This window comes from Pundamilia nyererei, unplaced genomic scaffold (genome assembly GCF_000239375.1).
Source record: "Pundamilia nyererei isolate P.nyererei 1_Seehausen unplaced genomic scaffold, PunNye1.0 scaffold00115, whole genome shotgun sequence".
NCBI lineage: Eukaryota > Metazoa > Chordata > Actinopteri > Cichliformes > Cichlidae > Pundamilia > Pundamilia nyererei.
In genome coordinates this window covers 1,520,545-1,537,652 of record NW_005187516.1, presented here as the reverse complement: position 1 = coordinate 1,537,652, position 17,108 = coordinate 1,520,545, and the positions used below count along the sequence as shown (strand labels likewise).

Below are 17,108 nucleotides of genomic sequence, written 5' to 3'. Positions count from 1 at the left end.
AGTCATAAAAACATTGGATTACTCGCCATGTGTGAGTGAGAGGAGTAAAATTTGTACCCGACGACCAGCTGTGATGCTCAAATATGAGTATTTGTTAATGGAGTGTCACTAATGGTGAGTTTCTGCCAATTGTTTTTAATTGTCTCAATATGTTTTCGGGTAAAAGACACCTCGTTGTGGTTAATGTTCTTTAACAAAGGTGATTTTCAGAATAGAGCACTTAACAATTAGTTATTGGACCTTCTGCACCTTTGGGTCTTTGCAGTATTTGCAGCATTCTGCTGTTCGCAATCATAAAACGGTTTTTCATCTTGCTTCAGCAAAAGTTTATGATTATTATCGTGTTTGTGTCCCTGCTCCATATAGCATGTAGCTGGCAAAAAAAAGCCTCCCTGACTGCTACTAATAATATTTCTCTGGTGTACATTACAGTTAATTGAAGTGCAGCAGCTGTCAGAATAATTACATGCTGATGTTTGCGACTTGGCAGGGAGGCATTACACTCAGCCACAAGCTCTGGAGAGTTTCCTTTTTCCCCCCTTCTTCTTGTTCTTCTTCTGCAAACTGAAATGTTTTCAGCCAAATGCCAACAGAAAAGCAGGAGCAGAGACAGATGGAGGGAGAGAGAGATGGAGAGAAGTGGAGAAATGGATTCTGCCTAACTGGATGTGCACAAAAGACAATATGGAAAACTTTAGAAATCGCAGCTTTTGTTTAGCCCAGGATTAAAATATGGAATTCAGTCTTCCATGTTGTTTGTTCTAAAATGACACATTACATACAGCTATGTTATATTTTTATTAATTTGTTTTTCTTACTAACTTCATATATAAATCTCAAATCCAGCTGGGCAGATGACTACAGCTTCTCCGTGCTTTTGTTGGTGAGGAGCAGCTCCACTCTGTGGGCACCCACTGGACCCGTGCCTCCTGAATCTTCTCGAGGTCTGACCTCAGCTCTCTGAACGCAGAGGCGATATCTCCATTAACAATCACCTTGTCAAACAGGTGACCGTACTGGCGCTCCATGTTTTCAGCCAAGTCAATCATGTCCTCAAAATCCGCCTCCTGTGAAAGGAAAATAGCGTCACCAGTATCCATCAGACAACAAAGATTCTATCCCTAGATGGAGTGGTGTACAGTGTTGTGCAAAATGACTGCTCATTTCTTTATATTTTGTCAGGAGAATGGGAGATAGGTGCAGTAATGTACTGAAATGTGTAAACATAAATGGAAGTACTGGCAAAATCAGTTTGTGCAGTTGAAAGTCAATATTTGATATGACCACCTTTATTCTTCAACACAGCCTAAACTCCCTTAGGCAGCTTTCTTGTCATTTCTCTCAGTAGTCTTCAGAAATAGTTCTCCAGGCTTCTTGAAGGACATTCAAAGCTCTTCTTTGGATGTTGGCTGCCTTTTGTTGCCTTCTCTGTCAAGATGCTCCCACACTGCTTCAATAAATTTGAGGTCCAGCCTCTGGGAAAGCCATTGTATGTTTTTCTATCCAGGTGTGACTTTACTGCATTGGCAGTGTGTTTGGGATCACTGTGGTGCTGAGAAATGAAGCTGTTGCTAAACAGATGCTTTCCAAAAGTTACTGCATCATACAAATCTGACGGTTCTGTGCTCATAATTCCGTCAATTTTGACAAAATCTTCAGTACTAATGGCTAAACCCACAAACCATGACAGAGCCTCCACTGTGTTTTACAGCTGTAGCTCAACTTACCTCTCTCCTGACCTCCTCTGTCTAATATTGATGGCGATTTTAACCAAAAACTTCACACTGAGATGTCTGATGAGGTTTCAGTAAACAGTATATGGATCAACTCAAAGGCCTTTTCTGGCTTTCAGATACAGATCAACAGTTGTATATATTTTTTTAGGCTTGTCACTTCTTCTTTTGTTCTCCACTTGTCCAGTCTTTTGCAGACATACAAAAATTATGCCGGGATATGACAAGTTGTCGGCTAAGGCACAAGAAGCCTTTTCACGCAAGTTGAAAACACAGCCCTTTGAGACGAGCCTCAACTCTGAATGGACAGTACCAAAAACTTACTGCAACACAGCTGCGTCACCTTGTGGGTTTGATAAAGGCAAACTGGGCACATGTGGCCAAACAATGAATCTGAACCCAGATGGGCAATTTTAAAGTTACTTAGCATGTTTTGATTCCGCTGTGCCCCATCAACTTCAGATGCTTCAGTTTTAAACTCCTAGGACCTGCGTCCAGATTTGTGGACATCACATTTTGGGTTGTCTAGAACAAAATACTAAATTTTGCTCTACAACGGCCTGATATCCACTTATGAGGACATTATACTGCTACTGTCCTATTGAAATTTAAAGCGAATGTCCTCTTATGTGGATCTCATTTTTCTCAGAAACAAAAATCAGGTAAAAAAATAAATAAATCATGTAATTCTTTGTTTTTACATTCATCAGGTCCCAGTCAGCCCAAATAGCAAAGAGAGATTAAAAATGCATGCGGTGAAGAATTCGGATCTTAGGAGGTCAAAAAGAGCAGATACTCAACAGAACAATATAAAATGCACAGACTCTTCAGTCTACATCAATTTGGTGAATAATTTAAGTTTGTTTCCCTATTTAATGTGATTCCTTGCTATCGCCTATTTATTGTTACAGGTTTTTGTTTGTGTTTTCTTTTAGTTTTTCCCCCATTTAAATCATGATCAATATCACACATAAGCTGAAACTTTTATCTCTGACACAAATACGCTTCCTTAGATGTTATCTTATTGGAGAAGGAGCCAATCAGAAAGCAGTTTTGTAACTTCCCATGTCTTCTAAATGCAAACCACAGCGCCAGTGTAAACTGAGGTGTGTGTTAGTTCGGGGCGTGTGCCACAATGTTTGTCCTCATACTGTCATGTCGTTACATGGAACAGGAACCTTAGTTCACCATGCAATTGCTGGACTGTGTGTGTTTTTTCTTACTGAAAAGATCCTGACTTGGTTAATATCCTCTTCATCGCAGACAAATTTAGCTCTCCGTCTGGTGAGGCGTAGCTCCTCTATGCGCGGTGGCTTGACAAACACCACGTATGGTTTAAATTCAGACGTGTACACACGCTTTATTTTCTGTTGGAACAAAAGAGGATTAGATTAGTTGAAGACAGAAGGCAAGTATCTGTAATAAAATATGTTGTCTAAACAATACACATGTGTTTTCTGAAGACTGGGCCACAGCTTCAGATTCTGTTTGGCAGAAAAAAACACAAAATCATAACTTTATCCAACTCCCATGATGTAAAGCTACTACTGTTACTTCAACTGTGGCAAAGTAATTACTTGTGAGAGCTTAGAAACTGTTGTTTTTTTCCTAGAAGAACCATTGTCTCGTATGTCTCACCATCTCATGTGGAGCCGAGTAGAAATCTTACTTTAACTGTTCACTTATTTCCCATTTAACCAAGCAGAAACGTTGCTATCCGATATAAAACCGGATTACAACGAGCAGTGTGACACAGCGTATAATTAAAAGGTTTGTCCAAAGGTCCAAAGGCTTTTACAAACCATCAAGGTCAAGGTCAAGTTTATTGGTATAGGACATTTAAAACAACCACGGTTGACCAAAGTGCTTCACAGGCTTTCAATAACAACAAACAAAATAATTACAAGATGTCTAGATTTAGCTCGACATGAAGGCCAGAGAGTAGAAATGAGTCCTGAGGAAGGACTTGAATGTAGCAACTGTTTGGTCAGTTCTAATATGAAATAATAAGGCATTCCAGAGACTCAGGGACACAATTTGAGAGCTCTGTGTCCACTATTTTTAAAGGCTAAATCTCAGACTACTGAGAATAATCTGAGTAGAAGACCTCAGTGCTCTGACAGGAGTATGAGCATGAATAAGATCAGACAAAGACAGTGGTGCCAGCCCAATTAGAAACGTAAAAATGATCAATAAAATGTTACAATTAAACCTAAAGTTGACAGAACTCAAATGGAGTGAAGCTAAAATTGGAGTAATATGTTCATGTTTTTGTGTTCCATTTCTTTCCTACATACAAAGAATAACAATAATACAGTCAATACAATACAATAATAAGAGCATGTATGACTCTGAGTCATAAGAAAGGCAAGGCTGCACTTTGGCCAATAATCTCTGCTGGTAAAAGAAGCAGTTTTATCACAGAAATAATCTGTTTATCCAAGTTAAAAGAGCTGTCAACACCCAAGTTTTTAACAGATTGATAAATGAACGACCCATAAGCCCCTTTTCCATTAGTACCTACTCGGATTGACTCGGCACGGTTCGCCAGGGTTTTCAGGGCTTTCCAATAAGTCATAGTACCAGGTACTAAAATAGTACCTGCTTGGCCGCAGTTAAAAGCAATCCAAGCAGGTACTAAAATGTGACGTCGTCAGACTGCCATGCTACCGATTGGCTGGTCAGTGGCATCACTTGATGAGTCACAAGAGTGTCTCATTCACAAAGATCAAAACTGCCATTTTTGAAACCAGGAAACGAGGGAAATGGCTACAAAAAACAACGCCCCGGCTCCCGAGTCCGACGAGAAGCAACAGAATACCAGGTATATTGTTGGCTCGACGTCCACTTTGGTTTAGCCTTCCGCATCGCATACTAATTACGTCACGGGATGCTCTGCAGTGTTGCTTTGACGACAACCATGGACATTAGATGGTACTGGATTGTAATGGAAAACCAGTCGATGCAAGTCAGGTCAATCCGAGCAGTGAGAGTAGTGAGAGAGCCAACACAGAGGAAACACAGTCCTACAGCTGCTCACCACAACCAAACATAACAATCTCTGTTTTCATTTCTGTTCATTAAAATTAAGAAAATTAATGTTTAACCAATTCTTTAAGGCAGTCGAACTAAACCTAATGAATTGGGGTCATTAGATTTCACAGGGGGAAAAAAATCAAGATGTTATCAGCAAAACAATGAAAGGATCGGTTAAATTTCTCAAAAAATAATAATAATTTTTAGCTCACTGACATGTGTAACCCAATAGGATTAGGGACAGGATAAAGTGTCAGTCTCTAAGGTTGACAGAAAGAACTGTAGAAAGAAATGACAAAAACTGCACTGCCTCAAATTCCCAAACATTTCCAAATGTTAACCTCAGAGTAAAAACATGTTAGCACTCTGGTTCAAAAACTGTTTTGGCCTGGATCGCTAATTTCCCCCTTTATGATAACTTTTTGTGGGATTATTATTTATTTATTTGTACCCCTTAGATGGCTCAAAGTTCATTTTTAAGTGGGGAATGATTATTTTTAAAAGAGGGGCAGTAAAAGCCTGCTTGGTGACCTTGTTTGGTGTTAGTGCCTATATGACCAAAGAATAATAAAGTTGTACTAGCAGTTTGCCCAAGTTATCCGTGTTTAGCAAATATCTGTTCTTGTGCAGTGTACCCATGCTGTCACTAAACTTGGTGGTGTTAACTGAAAACTTCCCTGCACCCCACCCTCGGTATAATTACATGTTCAAAATGTTCTGGCTCCCAGAAAACAAGCTGTGAATGTCAGGCTTCAAAGTGGGACTTCAAAGATCTACAGATGATGTCCTGTTGGATAATGCTCATCTCTTATATACAGTCTATGATTTTATCCCATTTTTCCCTCCACAAATTTGGACTGCCCTCATATCCTAAAGCTAACTTGGGGAAAAGTCCACACAGGAATGTTCTTCTTCTGATAGAAGCAGAGTACTCAGTCCTTATTTGTTGCTTTAAACTGCAGGGTTTAAAAAGTGAGGAGGCTCATGCTATTGCTCCACAGATCATGCAAAAAAGCAAGTACAGTGTGATCCCTCACTGGCTTCCCAGCATAACTAAAATAAAAAACTAAACCCTTGTGGTGACACATGGGACTTGGAAACTTTACTTTTATTAGTTCAACGTGAAAAGGCCACAGGACAAAAACCGGACTGTAAATTTCCATTTCTGAAAAAGGTGCTGGCTCACAATGAATGATTATTTAGTGTGAAGGATCAGCGTGAACTGTTTATTAGGGACACATGACTTTTTGGATGGCACAATGCTTACACTGGGGTGAACATCCAGGAGGCAGACCTTGCCCTCTGCCATCACTCTGTGCACAGAGTCTAGACTCGTTCCATAGTAGTGACCTCTGTAACTCCCATACTCAATAAGCCTGGAGGCAGAAAGCATCAGGGACAGGAACAGACATGAAAACAATTAAAACGGCAGAGTAGACAGAGTGAGTGGACAAAATGCAAGCGAGATTATTTTAATACCATGGGAACACATGCTAATGGAGTACCTGTGACTCAGAATGAGCTCTTCAAACATGTGGACTGACACAAAATGATAATCCACACCTTCGCTTTCCTGCCTTTTCTTCTCCCGTGTGGTGTCTGTAAGAGAAGAGCACGGCAGGCGGGAGATGAAACGCATTTTAGCGTGCAGGAGATGACAGTCGAGGAACTCGAAAGCGTCTGTCTTACGGGGTACGGTGACGCCATAGCGGTCGGGGTCGGAGATCAGCAGCCTCCTCTTCAGTTCATTAACGCCAACGCCGCTGGGCCCTCGAGACAAATATCAAAACACAGTGTTCTCCATGTGGGATTTCATTCCAAGTATCACTAATGTGTACTAATGTTTTCCTCAACACAAGCCCAACATCAAATGACGCATCTGTCTTTACCATCAGAGAGGGAGCGACAGTCAGACAGAGCTCTGATTTCAGTCAGATTTTCAGCGTCTGTCTGCCCCCCCCCCCATCGAACGTTTAACGCTCCTATACCCTCTGGAAAATACATAGGATTGCACTTAAATGTGACATCTGCAAAGCCACGCAGTATCAATGTCATTATAGTGTAGGATGCACAGGATGAAGCGCACACACAGACACACTCGCGCTGTAGCATCTGGGATTTTCTTCTAGAGCAGGTTTCGGCAGCCCCAGATTGCATCAGACTCTAATGGAGCTCTGTCTGAAAGTGGGATTCCTGACATACCTGCCTTTTCCATCACTGGGTTGCATGAGCTTGATGCATTACAAAATATCAGGTTTATGGACTCTCCGCTCTTACACTTCTAATGCGTTTCACAGCTGCCTCACAGAACCGGAGAGGAGCATCATCGGGCTTTGTGGATGCTTTCCTTTTCAAGAGTTACACGATCTGTGGGCGCTTTAAGTGGCTGGCAGTCACTTTCACCAACTTCCCTGGGGCATAGGGGTCTATTGTTTCATTCAAAGTGCATATGCAGTGCAAACTGAAAGGATATATTTCAAACCTGGTCAAACATCATCCAGCTGGTCCTGGTTTAGTGATCCAAGGTTTTGGTTTTCCCGTCTATAACTTTCATTGCCAATAAGCTATATATTCTTAATGATGACCTCCGGTCAATGAAGAACCCTCACAGCAGACAGTAAAACGTAATCCCGAGTCGGGGTTAGCTCCAACTCAATTAAAGAGGTCTAAATCTAAATCCAAGCTGTCTTAGCTGTTCCAAGTTGATGATGGAGCACTTGGCTGACATTATGAGGGATCGTCTCCACCATCCATCTCTTTCTCTCCATTCTTTTTTTTTTTTTTTTATCTATTCTCTATCTGGTATTGTTTTTGCACCTCTTCAGCTCTTTGTGTTTCTCGCTTCTCTTTTCTTTATCGCTTTTTCCGTCTCTTCGCTTCTCGTCTGCCCTCCGTTCTCCTCAGTCACAGGCGACCTACAGTTGTATCGTAATATGACATTAAAAAGACCTTCAGCGGGGCTCAATCTAAAATTCCCTGGGGAGAGATAGAGCTCAGAAATACATAGAGCAGGCCTGCCGGGCTGGCAGAGAAGCAAATCTGAGGTGGGCCGCTAGGTAACTTAAGAGAGCACGGTATATTCTGACTTTGGGTTTTCTGACAGTGTTTATGTGTTTCTGATGGGAAAGGACTGTTCTTGCGCTCATGAGTGGGAACATAAATCTTCATTAACGCATTGCTTTTTCTTTTGATCAACAACATTTTCAATAATACCGTGCTTTACATAAATGGGACTCTGGCATTTCTGAAATTTTTGCAAGGGCTAAAAAAAGGGAAGCTACAGGATGATATAAAACAGAATATAACTGACTAATACACCTTAAACTGCACGGAAATATTTATGCTGTTATCTCCATCATCTCACTGGCACATATTTAACTCTCTCTCTTATTTTTTTTACAAGTTTATGGCATTTTTTGATAAAATTACTCTCCACACAGCGTGGGTGTGTTCAGGGTGGATATTGCACACACAGAGATAAGTCTTGTACACCCAGGGGAATCAGCTGGACATTAATGTGCCAGTGAAAACTACAAAAAAAACAAAAAACTATGACAGCATTTTTTTTAAAACTCATTGTTTTTCATCATCATTAAAAAAATGCAATGCTTTTTCCTTTTTCCTTAAAGTAGCAAAAACTCCCTGTTGACTTTAATCATTTACTAAACATCATCTTAGAAAAAAGAAATCAGCAATCAGCCCAGAGGCTGTTTTGTCCAAGACAGGAATGTCAGTGAATCATATAAATCATAATCATATAGCCACTGCTCCCTAATCCTTTCTTTTCTATTCCACTAAGAAAAACATAATTTTCCTGCCTAGTTCATCATACAAGTGCTCGTCATAAAAATTACATTTGACAGAGATTTTAGTTTTTAATGAGGACTTGGATAGCTCTACAAAATCTGAATGAAATATTTTTTTGAGTTTTGACTCTCCTAACCCACCTAAGTGTGTCCAAATTCAGGGGCTCCATCCCTCAAAGGACACAAAGGAAGGTCGAGAAGGCCGGAAGTGAGTGGCTGATAAATTAGACCAGGGGTAGGCAACTCCAGGCCTCAAGGGCCGGTGTCCTGCAGGTTTTAGATCTCACCCTGGGTCAACACACCTGAATCAAATGATTAGTTCAGTACCAGGCCTCTGGAGAATTTCAAGACATGTTGAGGAGGTAATTTAGCCATTTGAATCAGCTCCTTTTTGGGTCAAGGACACATCTAAAACCTGCAGGACCTTGAGGCCTGGAGTTGCTCACCCCTGAATTGGACAAAATGTAACCTTCTAAGATTCTTTGTTAATTTAATATTTGGAACAGTTGGATATTTAAATGCAATAAAACCCAATGCTGACTTTAAAAGTTTATCCCTGGACTGCTTTGCTTGGACCATCTGCCATTTTTCTTTTCCAAAAAATGTTTTACAACCACCAATGCACAATAAATCTTGGGATAGAGTGGGTTGAAAAGGATTCGCCTGATGCATCCTTCAAATCCCAGGGAAAGGAGGACACATTTGTAGGCCTCGGCTGGAGGAGCCTTCGAATTTGGACAGCCTTCGTTGCCTTGCTTTGACGTAAGAAGCCATCAATTGTGGCCTTCAAAGGATGGAGCCTCATATCGCTCCCTTAAAACGTCTTAAAAATACCCCCCCATACACTTTTTTGTTTTTTTGATCATACATACCAACCAGGATGACCACTCGATGTCTGTCCTTTGGCTCCCTGTGGTAGGGGATCACCTCTATGTAGGTAGGTGGACAAATTGAGCTGTGTACCCCGGCGCTCCATCTCCTGAACCGAGCAGCTTCTTTGGCCCAGCTGCTCTTTCTACCGAGTCGGAAACTCCTTCTTAACCCAGCTGGCAAAGAGACACAGGGACTCTTCAGTAAGGTGTATAACTGGAAAGGTAGCTGTAGATATATGGCGGTCCTAAAAACTTGGGTTAGTTCATTTGAGGCAGGGCTACAAAGCCTCTGGTGTGTACAGTTATGTATATGTGCAAGCAAACCAACACGGCAACATTTGGAGCAATATTTCTCATCACGTTGAAAACATTAACTCTCAGTTTGGCTCCGTTATTAGTGTTAGCCACGTATTCTTGAGGGAAAGATCTGTGTTTAGGGCTTTTTTGGTGGAAGTGAATCATAACACTAAAGCTGTGCTTTATAAAATTAAAGAAGTAGCATAAAGGTTTTTATGGCTAAGTTTGTTGATCATACTGTTTCATCATCTGTTTGTTTCCTTTCATACACATCATTGAATCCATTGAATCCAAAATCTTCTAAAACATTTCTGTCGCTCCCTCTTTTTTTTTGCTTAAAGATGACAACATTACTAGTTATTTCTCAAGTCTGAAGAATTTTTATTTTGAGCACATTTTCACACATTAATAGTCAGCAGAGTTGCGTAAGCCTTGATTTAATCTAGGCTTAATTGACCTGCATCTGGATTTTGCTCTCGTTTTGGTAAAAAAGGCAAAGACCAGAACTCTTGTTTTATACAGTGGAAAGGGAAAAGCATTGAGAATTATTAAGGACAAGAGAAAACAATTCAAGAAACCATCTGGTGTCAACTGCTCTCCTGAGCAGCACACGTCTTATTTAAGAGACAATAATTCAGTCTGTCACGCGTCACTGCTGTCCTGTCTGAAATCCAGCCTCTGCCATGCGACTGTGGTCGGGCCGGGCTTGGCAGACTTGCTTTCTTTCATGATGTTAACTAAGTGATGGTGCCAAGCCCTCTCTGACGTCAACCATAATTTCACTTTGTAAGCATGTCTATCCATTTCCTCTCCAGGCTTCATTCTGAGAAACATACCAATATGATTTCAAGCTTTTGTTTACACTGGATTTAAAATGATGAGCTCTCTCAAATATGCGGGTTATACAAACTGTATAAAAAATAATTTTACAAAGCAAAAAAACAAATCTTATTTCCTAAAATCAAATGCGCTCTGCACAAAGCCATCTTGTATTTGTCAGTCTTAAATCATTCTGGCAGGCAAATTATCATCGGTGACTGAAAATGCTCCCAGCCCCACATTTGTTGAGATACTAAAACATATTTCAGATTTACTGATCAGTGTGATGTGACGGGAAAGGAGTGATAAGGCCGAGTAACAGGCCAGCGTACAACATGCTGTGAGCTGGGCCTGAGCTCTTCATGTCAATGTGGTCAGTGTAAAAGAGTTGTGTCTGTAGCATCACAGCCGTCCAACAATACAGTGAGATCATTAGGTGACACTGAATGATTCAGTGTTAGCAATTAAGGAAACTGAATGACAGGACTGGCAGATTCCTGGTTTGGGACTTCTCCACTGAGGAACCATTTGTTTGTTTGTGACTCAAGAATAAAACATGGACTTAGCTTCCAGGTCAGAAAAACAAAGTCAATGCTGAAGTGCCTTAGATCTCCAACCACAGATGTTGCCATCTGGTGGCGATAGCTGTGGTTGGAGGTGGTTGGATGTAAAGGAAAACAGCTTTCTGTGTCAGTTACTCATTATGTGTCATGTTGAATATTAAATTAAGTCTGTTTTGTAAATTTTGGTCATTTGGTCATACCATATTTCATAATAAAAGATTATGAAAGCTGGTAACAACTTTCAATTCAGTTCAGTTCAATTCAATTTGACTTTTATAGCACCAAATCAAACAGTTAACTCAAGGCGCTTGTGACTGACAAGTAATAGACACACAAACTATGGTTAAAAATAGCTTTTTCCACATATTTGTCATTTAACAAGAGAAAATATGACAAATGAAAAGCATCTCCATATATTTCAGAGCTTTTACTTCAGAGCAGAGATTACTGCTGCTGTTCGTACTATTTAAAAAGGCAGAGATTGGGCCTTTATCTGAGCCATGGTCTGAGTAACCCCTGCCTTTCTATTCTAAATGGTAAATGGACTGGTTCTTATAGAGCACTATACTCTACAGTGGCTTGCAGAAGTATTCGGCCCCTTTGAACTTTTCCACATTTTGTCACATTACAGCCACAAACATGAATTAAATGGTAAATGGCCTGTATTTATATAGCGCTTTACTCATCCCTAAGGACCCCAAAGCGCTTTACATATCCAGTCATCCACCCATTCACACACACATTTACACACTGGTGATGGCAAGCTACATTGTAGCCACAGCCACCCTGGGGTGCACTGACAGAGGCGAGGCTGCCGGACACTGGCGCCACCGGGCCCTCTGACCACCACCAGTAGGCAACGGGTCAAGTGTCTTGCCCAAGGACACAACGACCGAGACTGCCCAAGCCGGGGCTCGAACCAGCAACCTTCCGATTACAAGGCGAACTCCCAACTCTTGAGCCACGAATTAATTTTATTGGAATTCCACGTGAAAGACCAACACAAAGTGGTGTACACGTGAGAAGTGGAACGAAAATCATACACGATTCCAAACATTTTTTACTAGAGACTGAAATTCTTGCCCATTCTTCTTTGCAAAACAGCTCCAGCTCAGTCAGATTAGATGGACAGCGTTTGTGAACAGCAGTTTTCAGATCTTGCCACAGATTCTCGATTGGATTTAGATCTGGACTTTGACTGGGCCAGTCTAACACATGGATATGTTTTGTTTTAAACCATCCCATTGTTGCCCTGGCTTTATGTTTAGGGTCGTTGTCCTGCTGGAAGGTGAACCTCCGCCCCAGTCTCAAGTCTTTTGCAGACTCCAAGAGGTTTTTTTTTCCAAGATTTCCCTGTATTTGGCTCCATCCATCTTCCCATCAACTCTGACCAGCTTCCCTGTCCCTGCTGAAGAGAAGCACCCCCAGAGCATGATGCTGCCACCACCATATTTGACAGTGGGGATGGTGTGTTCAGAGTGATGTGCAGTGATAGTTTTCCACCACACATAGCGATTTGCATTGAGGACAAAAATTTCCATTTTGGTCTCATGTGACCAGAGCAGCTTCTTCCACATGTTTGCTGTGTCCCCCACATGGCTTGTGGCAAATTGCAAACAGGACTTCTTATGGTTTTCTGTTAACAATGGCTTTCTTCTTGCCACTCTTCCATAAAGGCCAACTTTGTGCAGTGCACGACTAATAGTAAGAATAAAATGATAAACCAATATGAAGAAGTTGAAAATAATAGAATTTAATTGTAGAAAAATGATCCTTTTAGTTTGATATTTAGTGGTATTGCTCATTGTTGAGTATATTGTTCTGTTTGGTTTGTTTTGTTTTGTTTTGTTTTGTTATGTGCAGAATATTGTCAGAGTGTAATTTTGGTTGCCTACTTGTATTATCACAGATAGGGGGCAGGTGTCAATAAGAATTTATTCTTCTTTCTGCTCCTTTTCATGCATGGAAACAGTGTTACTTTAATTGAAAGGAAGGTTGTGTATGGGAAATGAATTACTGCTGTACCATGTGTGAAACAAAAAATAAATAAATAAATAAATAAATAGTTGTCCTATGGACAGATTCCCCCACCTGATCTGCAGCTCGTCCAGAGTCACCATGGGCCTCTTGGCTGCATTTCTGATCAGCGCTCTCCTTGTTCGGCCTGTGAGTTTAGGTGGACGGCCTTGTCTTGGTAGGTTTACAGTTGTGCCATACTCCTTCCATTTCTGAATGATGGCTTGAACAGTGCTCCGTGGGATGTTCAAGGCTTGGGAAATCTTTTTGTAGCCTAAGCCTGCTTTAAATTTCTCAATAACTTTATCCCTGACCTGTCTGGTGTGTTCTTTGGACTTCATGGTGTTGTTGCTCCCAATATTCTCTTAGACAACCTCTGAGGCCGTCATAGGGCAGTTGTGGAGCTGTTTTGCAAAGAAGAATGGGAAAGAAATTCAGTCTCTAGATGTGCAAAGCTGGTAGAGACATACCCTAAAAGACTGGCAGCTGTAATTGCAGCAAAAGGTGGTTCTACAAAGTATTGACTCAGGGGGCTGAATAATTACGCACACCCCACTTTGCAGTTATTTATTCGTAAAAAATGTTTGGAATCATGTAAGATTTTCGTTCCACTTCTCACGTGTACACCACTTTGTGTTGGTCTTTCACGTGGAATTCCAATAAAATTGATTCATGTTTGTGGCTGTAATGTGACAAAATGTGGAAAAGTTCAAGGGGGCCGAATACTTTTGCAAGCCACTGTATCTGAGCATCAAAGAGCTTTACACAACTAGCCTCATCTACCTACAAGCACTTTTTTCTCTGCTGTTTCTAAGTGCTTTCTATCTAACATTCACACACATTCATACTTCGATGGATGCATCGGGGAGCAGCATGGGGTTAGTATCCCACCCAAGGATATTTGGCATGCAGACTGGGATCGAACCTTCCAGTTAGTAGGTGACTGGCTCTACCACCTGAGCTACAGCCAACCCCCTTACTATTGTTTTGTATATATTCCTCTTGACTGCTTATATTTCTTCTGCTTATAAGAAGCCAGAGTACCTGAAGAGAACCCATGCACACACTGGGGAGAACATGCACAGTAAACACCACACAGACTGGATTTGAACCCCCGGACCTTCTTGCTGTGAGTCATCAGTGCTAACCGTGATGCCACTTTATAATAGTTGTTTCAAAATAAGCTTTACTCACTGCCTTTGTGACAGAATCGGTTCAAGAAAATGTGCCATGGATCATTATTTTGCCATGACATACACACACGCAGTCAGACTCGAGTTAAATGGACACACAGTACTCTACTAACACCCTTTACAAAGCTCTTTAGTAAGTTGTATGACTACATATTTCAAAGTTGCAACACAGTACTGTTGTAATAGAATCTCTCTGCAGTCAGACAGACCCACCTGCCTACCTACCAAAATACCTCAGCTGCTTCTCTGATTGATGCAGGATCTTGATGCATGCAGCACTAAGGATGTACATGCAAAATAAAGAGTCTGAAGCTCTGTCCTCAGGTGGAATCTGGCCTCAGATAAGATGAAATGTACATTATTAACTGTACACGACTCTTTGAATTGATATTGCGCAATATCTGTAATTACCTTTCCTTTTACAGACGAAAGGAGCCTTTTTACAATCAGCCACAAGTGCACTTCCCCATATGAACATCCTGCACTGCTCACATGCACACATGCAAATACACACAAGACATTATTTCCAATCCATGAGATCAAGACAAATGGGATAAACTGTGCAGCTGAAACCACATTTGCTGTTATATTCCTTTCCTCTAAATCTACAAACCGCAGAACTACATCACCAAATGAACTGGTTTGTACGGCAAAATACAACTAGGGTCTCCTTTTTTGGTTTTTATTACAGAGTTTAAATATGTGTGTTTTTGTGATCATTCAGGTTGAAATGGCCCTGAGTTATATTTTGGAGTAGCAGTCTGGCCCCTTTTCCATTAGTGGGATTTGAGTGGGACAAGTCAAACATCTTACCAACATGGATCCCTGTTATAGCTCTATAGTCTGCATCCTCCGTGACTGGAAAAACTGGAAGAGAGAGGAGAAAGGAAATCACAGATAAAAAAGGAGAACCATTAACAAAGCTTTAATCTTCGAAATTAAAAGGTAAAGCACGCTCAAGTCGGCCAGTTTGGTTTTAGACGTTACATCTTAGGTACAAACAGAAAACCCCAAACCAAAACCCAAAACATACTCATTACATCATGACAATTATTCTGAAGGTAAGGTTTCGAAAGCAAATGGTAACTGACAGTACCTTCCCCCTCCTCTATGAAGCATGTGGACAAAACAATCGAAGTTAGTACAAGAGGAGGGTGGCCGGGGTCACCCTGACCATTAACCATGACCTTCAATAGCTTAATCGAAAACGTTTTATACTTTTCGCGTGTGGTGAGTTTATGGGCCAAAGGGGTGCATCACCTGGTGGCTTGACTCTTTGAGGCTGGAACAGAGCTTTGGGTCGCTGTAGAGCGACTCTTCTGTAGTAAGCCAAAAAAAAGAAAGGCAGAATGAAAGCAGGATAGGTGTGTCCATTCAGAATTTTAAAGTCAAGTGACTTAAAAGCAGGAAAAAGACCTTTCATGCAGCTCCTTCGAGGGGATGAGCCCAGCTCCACCGTTGCTGTCCTCGAGGTGACAGGCCTGCCACCAGGTGTCATCCTCCATGCTAACAATCTGGAGGACGTCACCCCTTTTAAAGGTGAGTGCAGCGTCCTTGCATGGAATGCTAGGATCTTGATTGGGATCATAGTCAAACAGAGCTCGCACAAACAGCTGAGGAAAGAAAACTATGACATTATACAGCCTTCAAGCAGACAAACTGGTGAAAGGAAAACACACAATGCCTTTTTTCATTTATTTATTCACATTTCTGTTTTTCCACAGCAGCTTCACGAACTTCTGTATTCTGGCAATGGACTGCGCTGGTGTTTCTTCGCATATGTCGGTGTCAGTTTTGAGAAATGACCACAATCACTGAAAATAATTTGTCTTAATCCATTGCAAATGCTCTCTAGCTGCTCTAACAGTTTCCAGCTTGGACATACACTCTGTGTGGTGAAGATGGCTTACAATTAGTTCTAGCTAAGATTGTTGAACTTGAATTTTTCCACATAAGATAGGGATTCATTGTTGATGTTAAATCGAGTCAGTACAGTTTAAACGTTTAAATGATAAAAAGCTGTAAGTTGTAATGACGTTAGCATCTTATCCTTGATGGTCTGATCTGTGCTTACTTCTTGAGAACCCTGCAGCAGCAGTGACAGCATTGTGGCAGAAACACAAAATATAACCCAACACACGAGATATCGCTGATTTCATACATTTTTTTACTGAAACCAGGTGGACAGTTTTCTCCATGCAGCCGCATCGCATGCTAATGTCCATGCACAACGCACGCTACCATGAGTGTTATGGTTAATGTTCTTTGTACCTTTTGCTTAGTTGTTGACATTTCTTCCCTGGAGTATGCAGGAATAATTTTGAACCTGACTTCATCCTTAGAGCGAGCCTGCACAAACACAGTGGCATGAAAGCAACAGTTTGAGGTACCTCTTTCATATTTTTACACAAAACAGTCAAAACAAGGGGAACAAATTGCCTGGATCTGTGAAAATCTTAAACAATAAATTGATTAAAACATTAAATAAATATGCATTTTTAAACCTTAATTATTGGCATACTTCTTTATTTTTTAGGCTTGCACAATCACCAAAGTACTTTTGTATTATTTTAGCTAGCTACATCGTCCTGTTTCTAGCTGTTAAGCTAAGCTAGCTATTGCTCAAAGTAGCAACAGAAAAACATTTTGTTGTGGTTTGTTTTTTTACTGACAAATAAATCTCACTTTAAATTGAAAGTAGGAAAAAATGAATTTGAAGATAGAGCCACCGATGAGAGAAATCAAAATATTAGCAGCATGATGTGATAGCATT

General features: G+C 40.9%; 1 protein-coding gene across 3 annotated transcripts in view; it reads right to left on the bottom strand.

Annotated features, from left to right (window-relative positions):
• Positions 1–787: 787 nt before the first annotated feature.
• The window catches only part of LOC102214260 (MAGUK p55 subfamily member 7-like), a 28,810-nt gene continuing 12,489 nt past the window's right edge, over positions 788–17,108 (bottom strand). For 2 of the 3 annotated variants that reach the window (XM_005741961.1, XM_005741959.1), the window contains 11 exons: positions 16,607–16,684; positions 15,752–15,948; positions 15,596–15,654; positions 15,432–15,443; positions 15,149–15,202; positions 9,448–9,621; positions 6,459–6,539; positions 6,275–6,368; positions 6,037–6,145; positions 2,957–3,100; positions 788–1,067 (listed from right to left, as the gene is read on the bottom strand). In XM_005741961.1, the coding sequence (XP_005742018.1) occupies positions 837–1,067; positions 2,957–3,100; positions 6,037–6,145; positions 6,275–6,368; positions 6,459–6,539; positions 9,448–9,621; positions 15,149–15,202; positions 15,432–15,443; positions 15,596–15,654; positions 15,752–15,948; positions 16,607–16,684 (1,233 nt within the window). In that variant the 3' untranslated portion in view covers positions 788–836. The remainder of the gene's footprint in view (positions 1,068–2,956; positions 3,101–6,036; positions 6,146–6,274; positions 6,369–6,458; positions 6,540–9,447; positions 9,622–15,148; positions 15,203–15,431; positions 15,444–15,595; positions 15,655–15,751; positions 15,949–16,606; positions 16,685–17,108) is intronic. The other variant, XM_005741960.1, reaches the window with a different exon arrangement.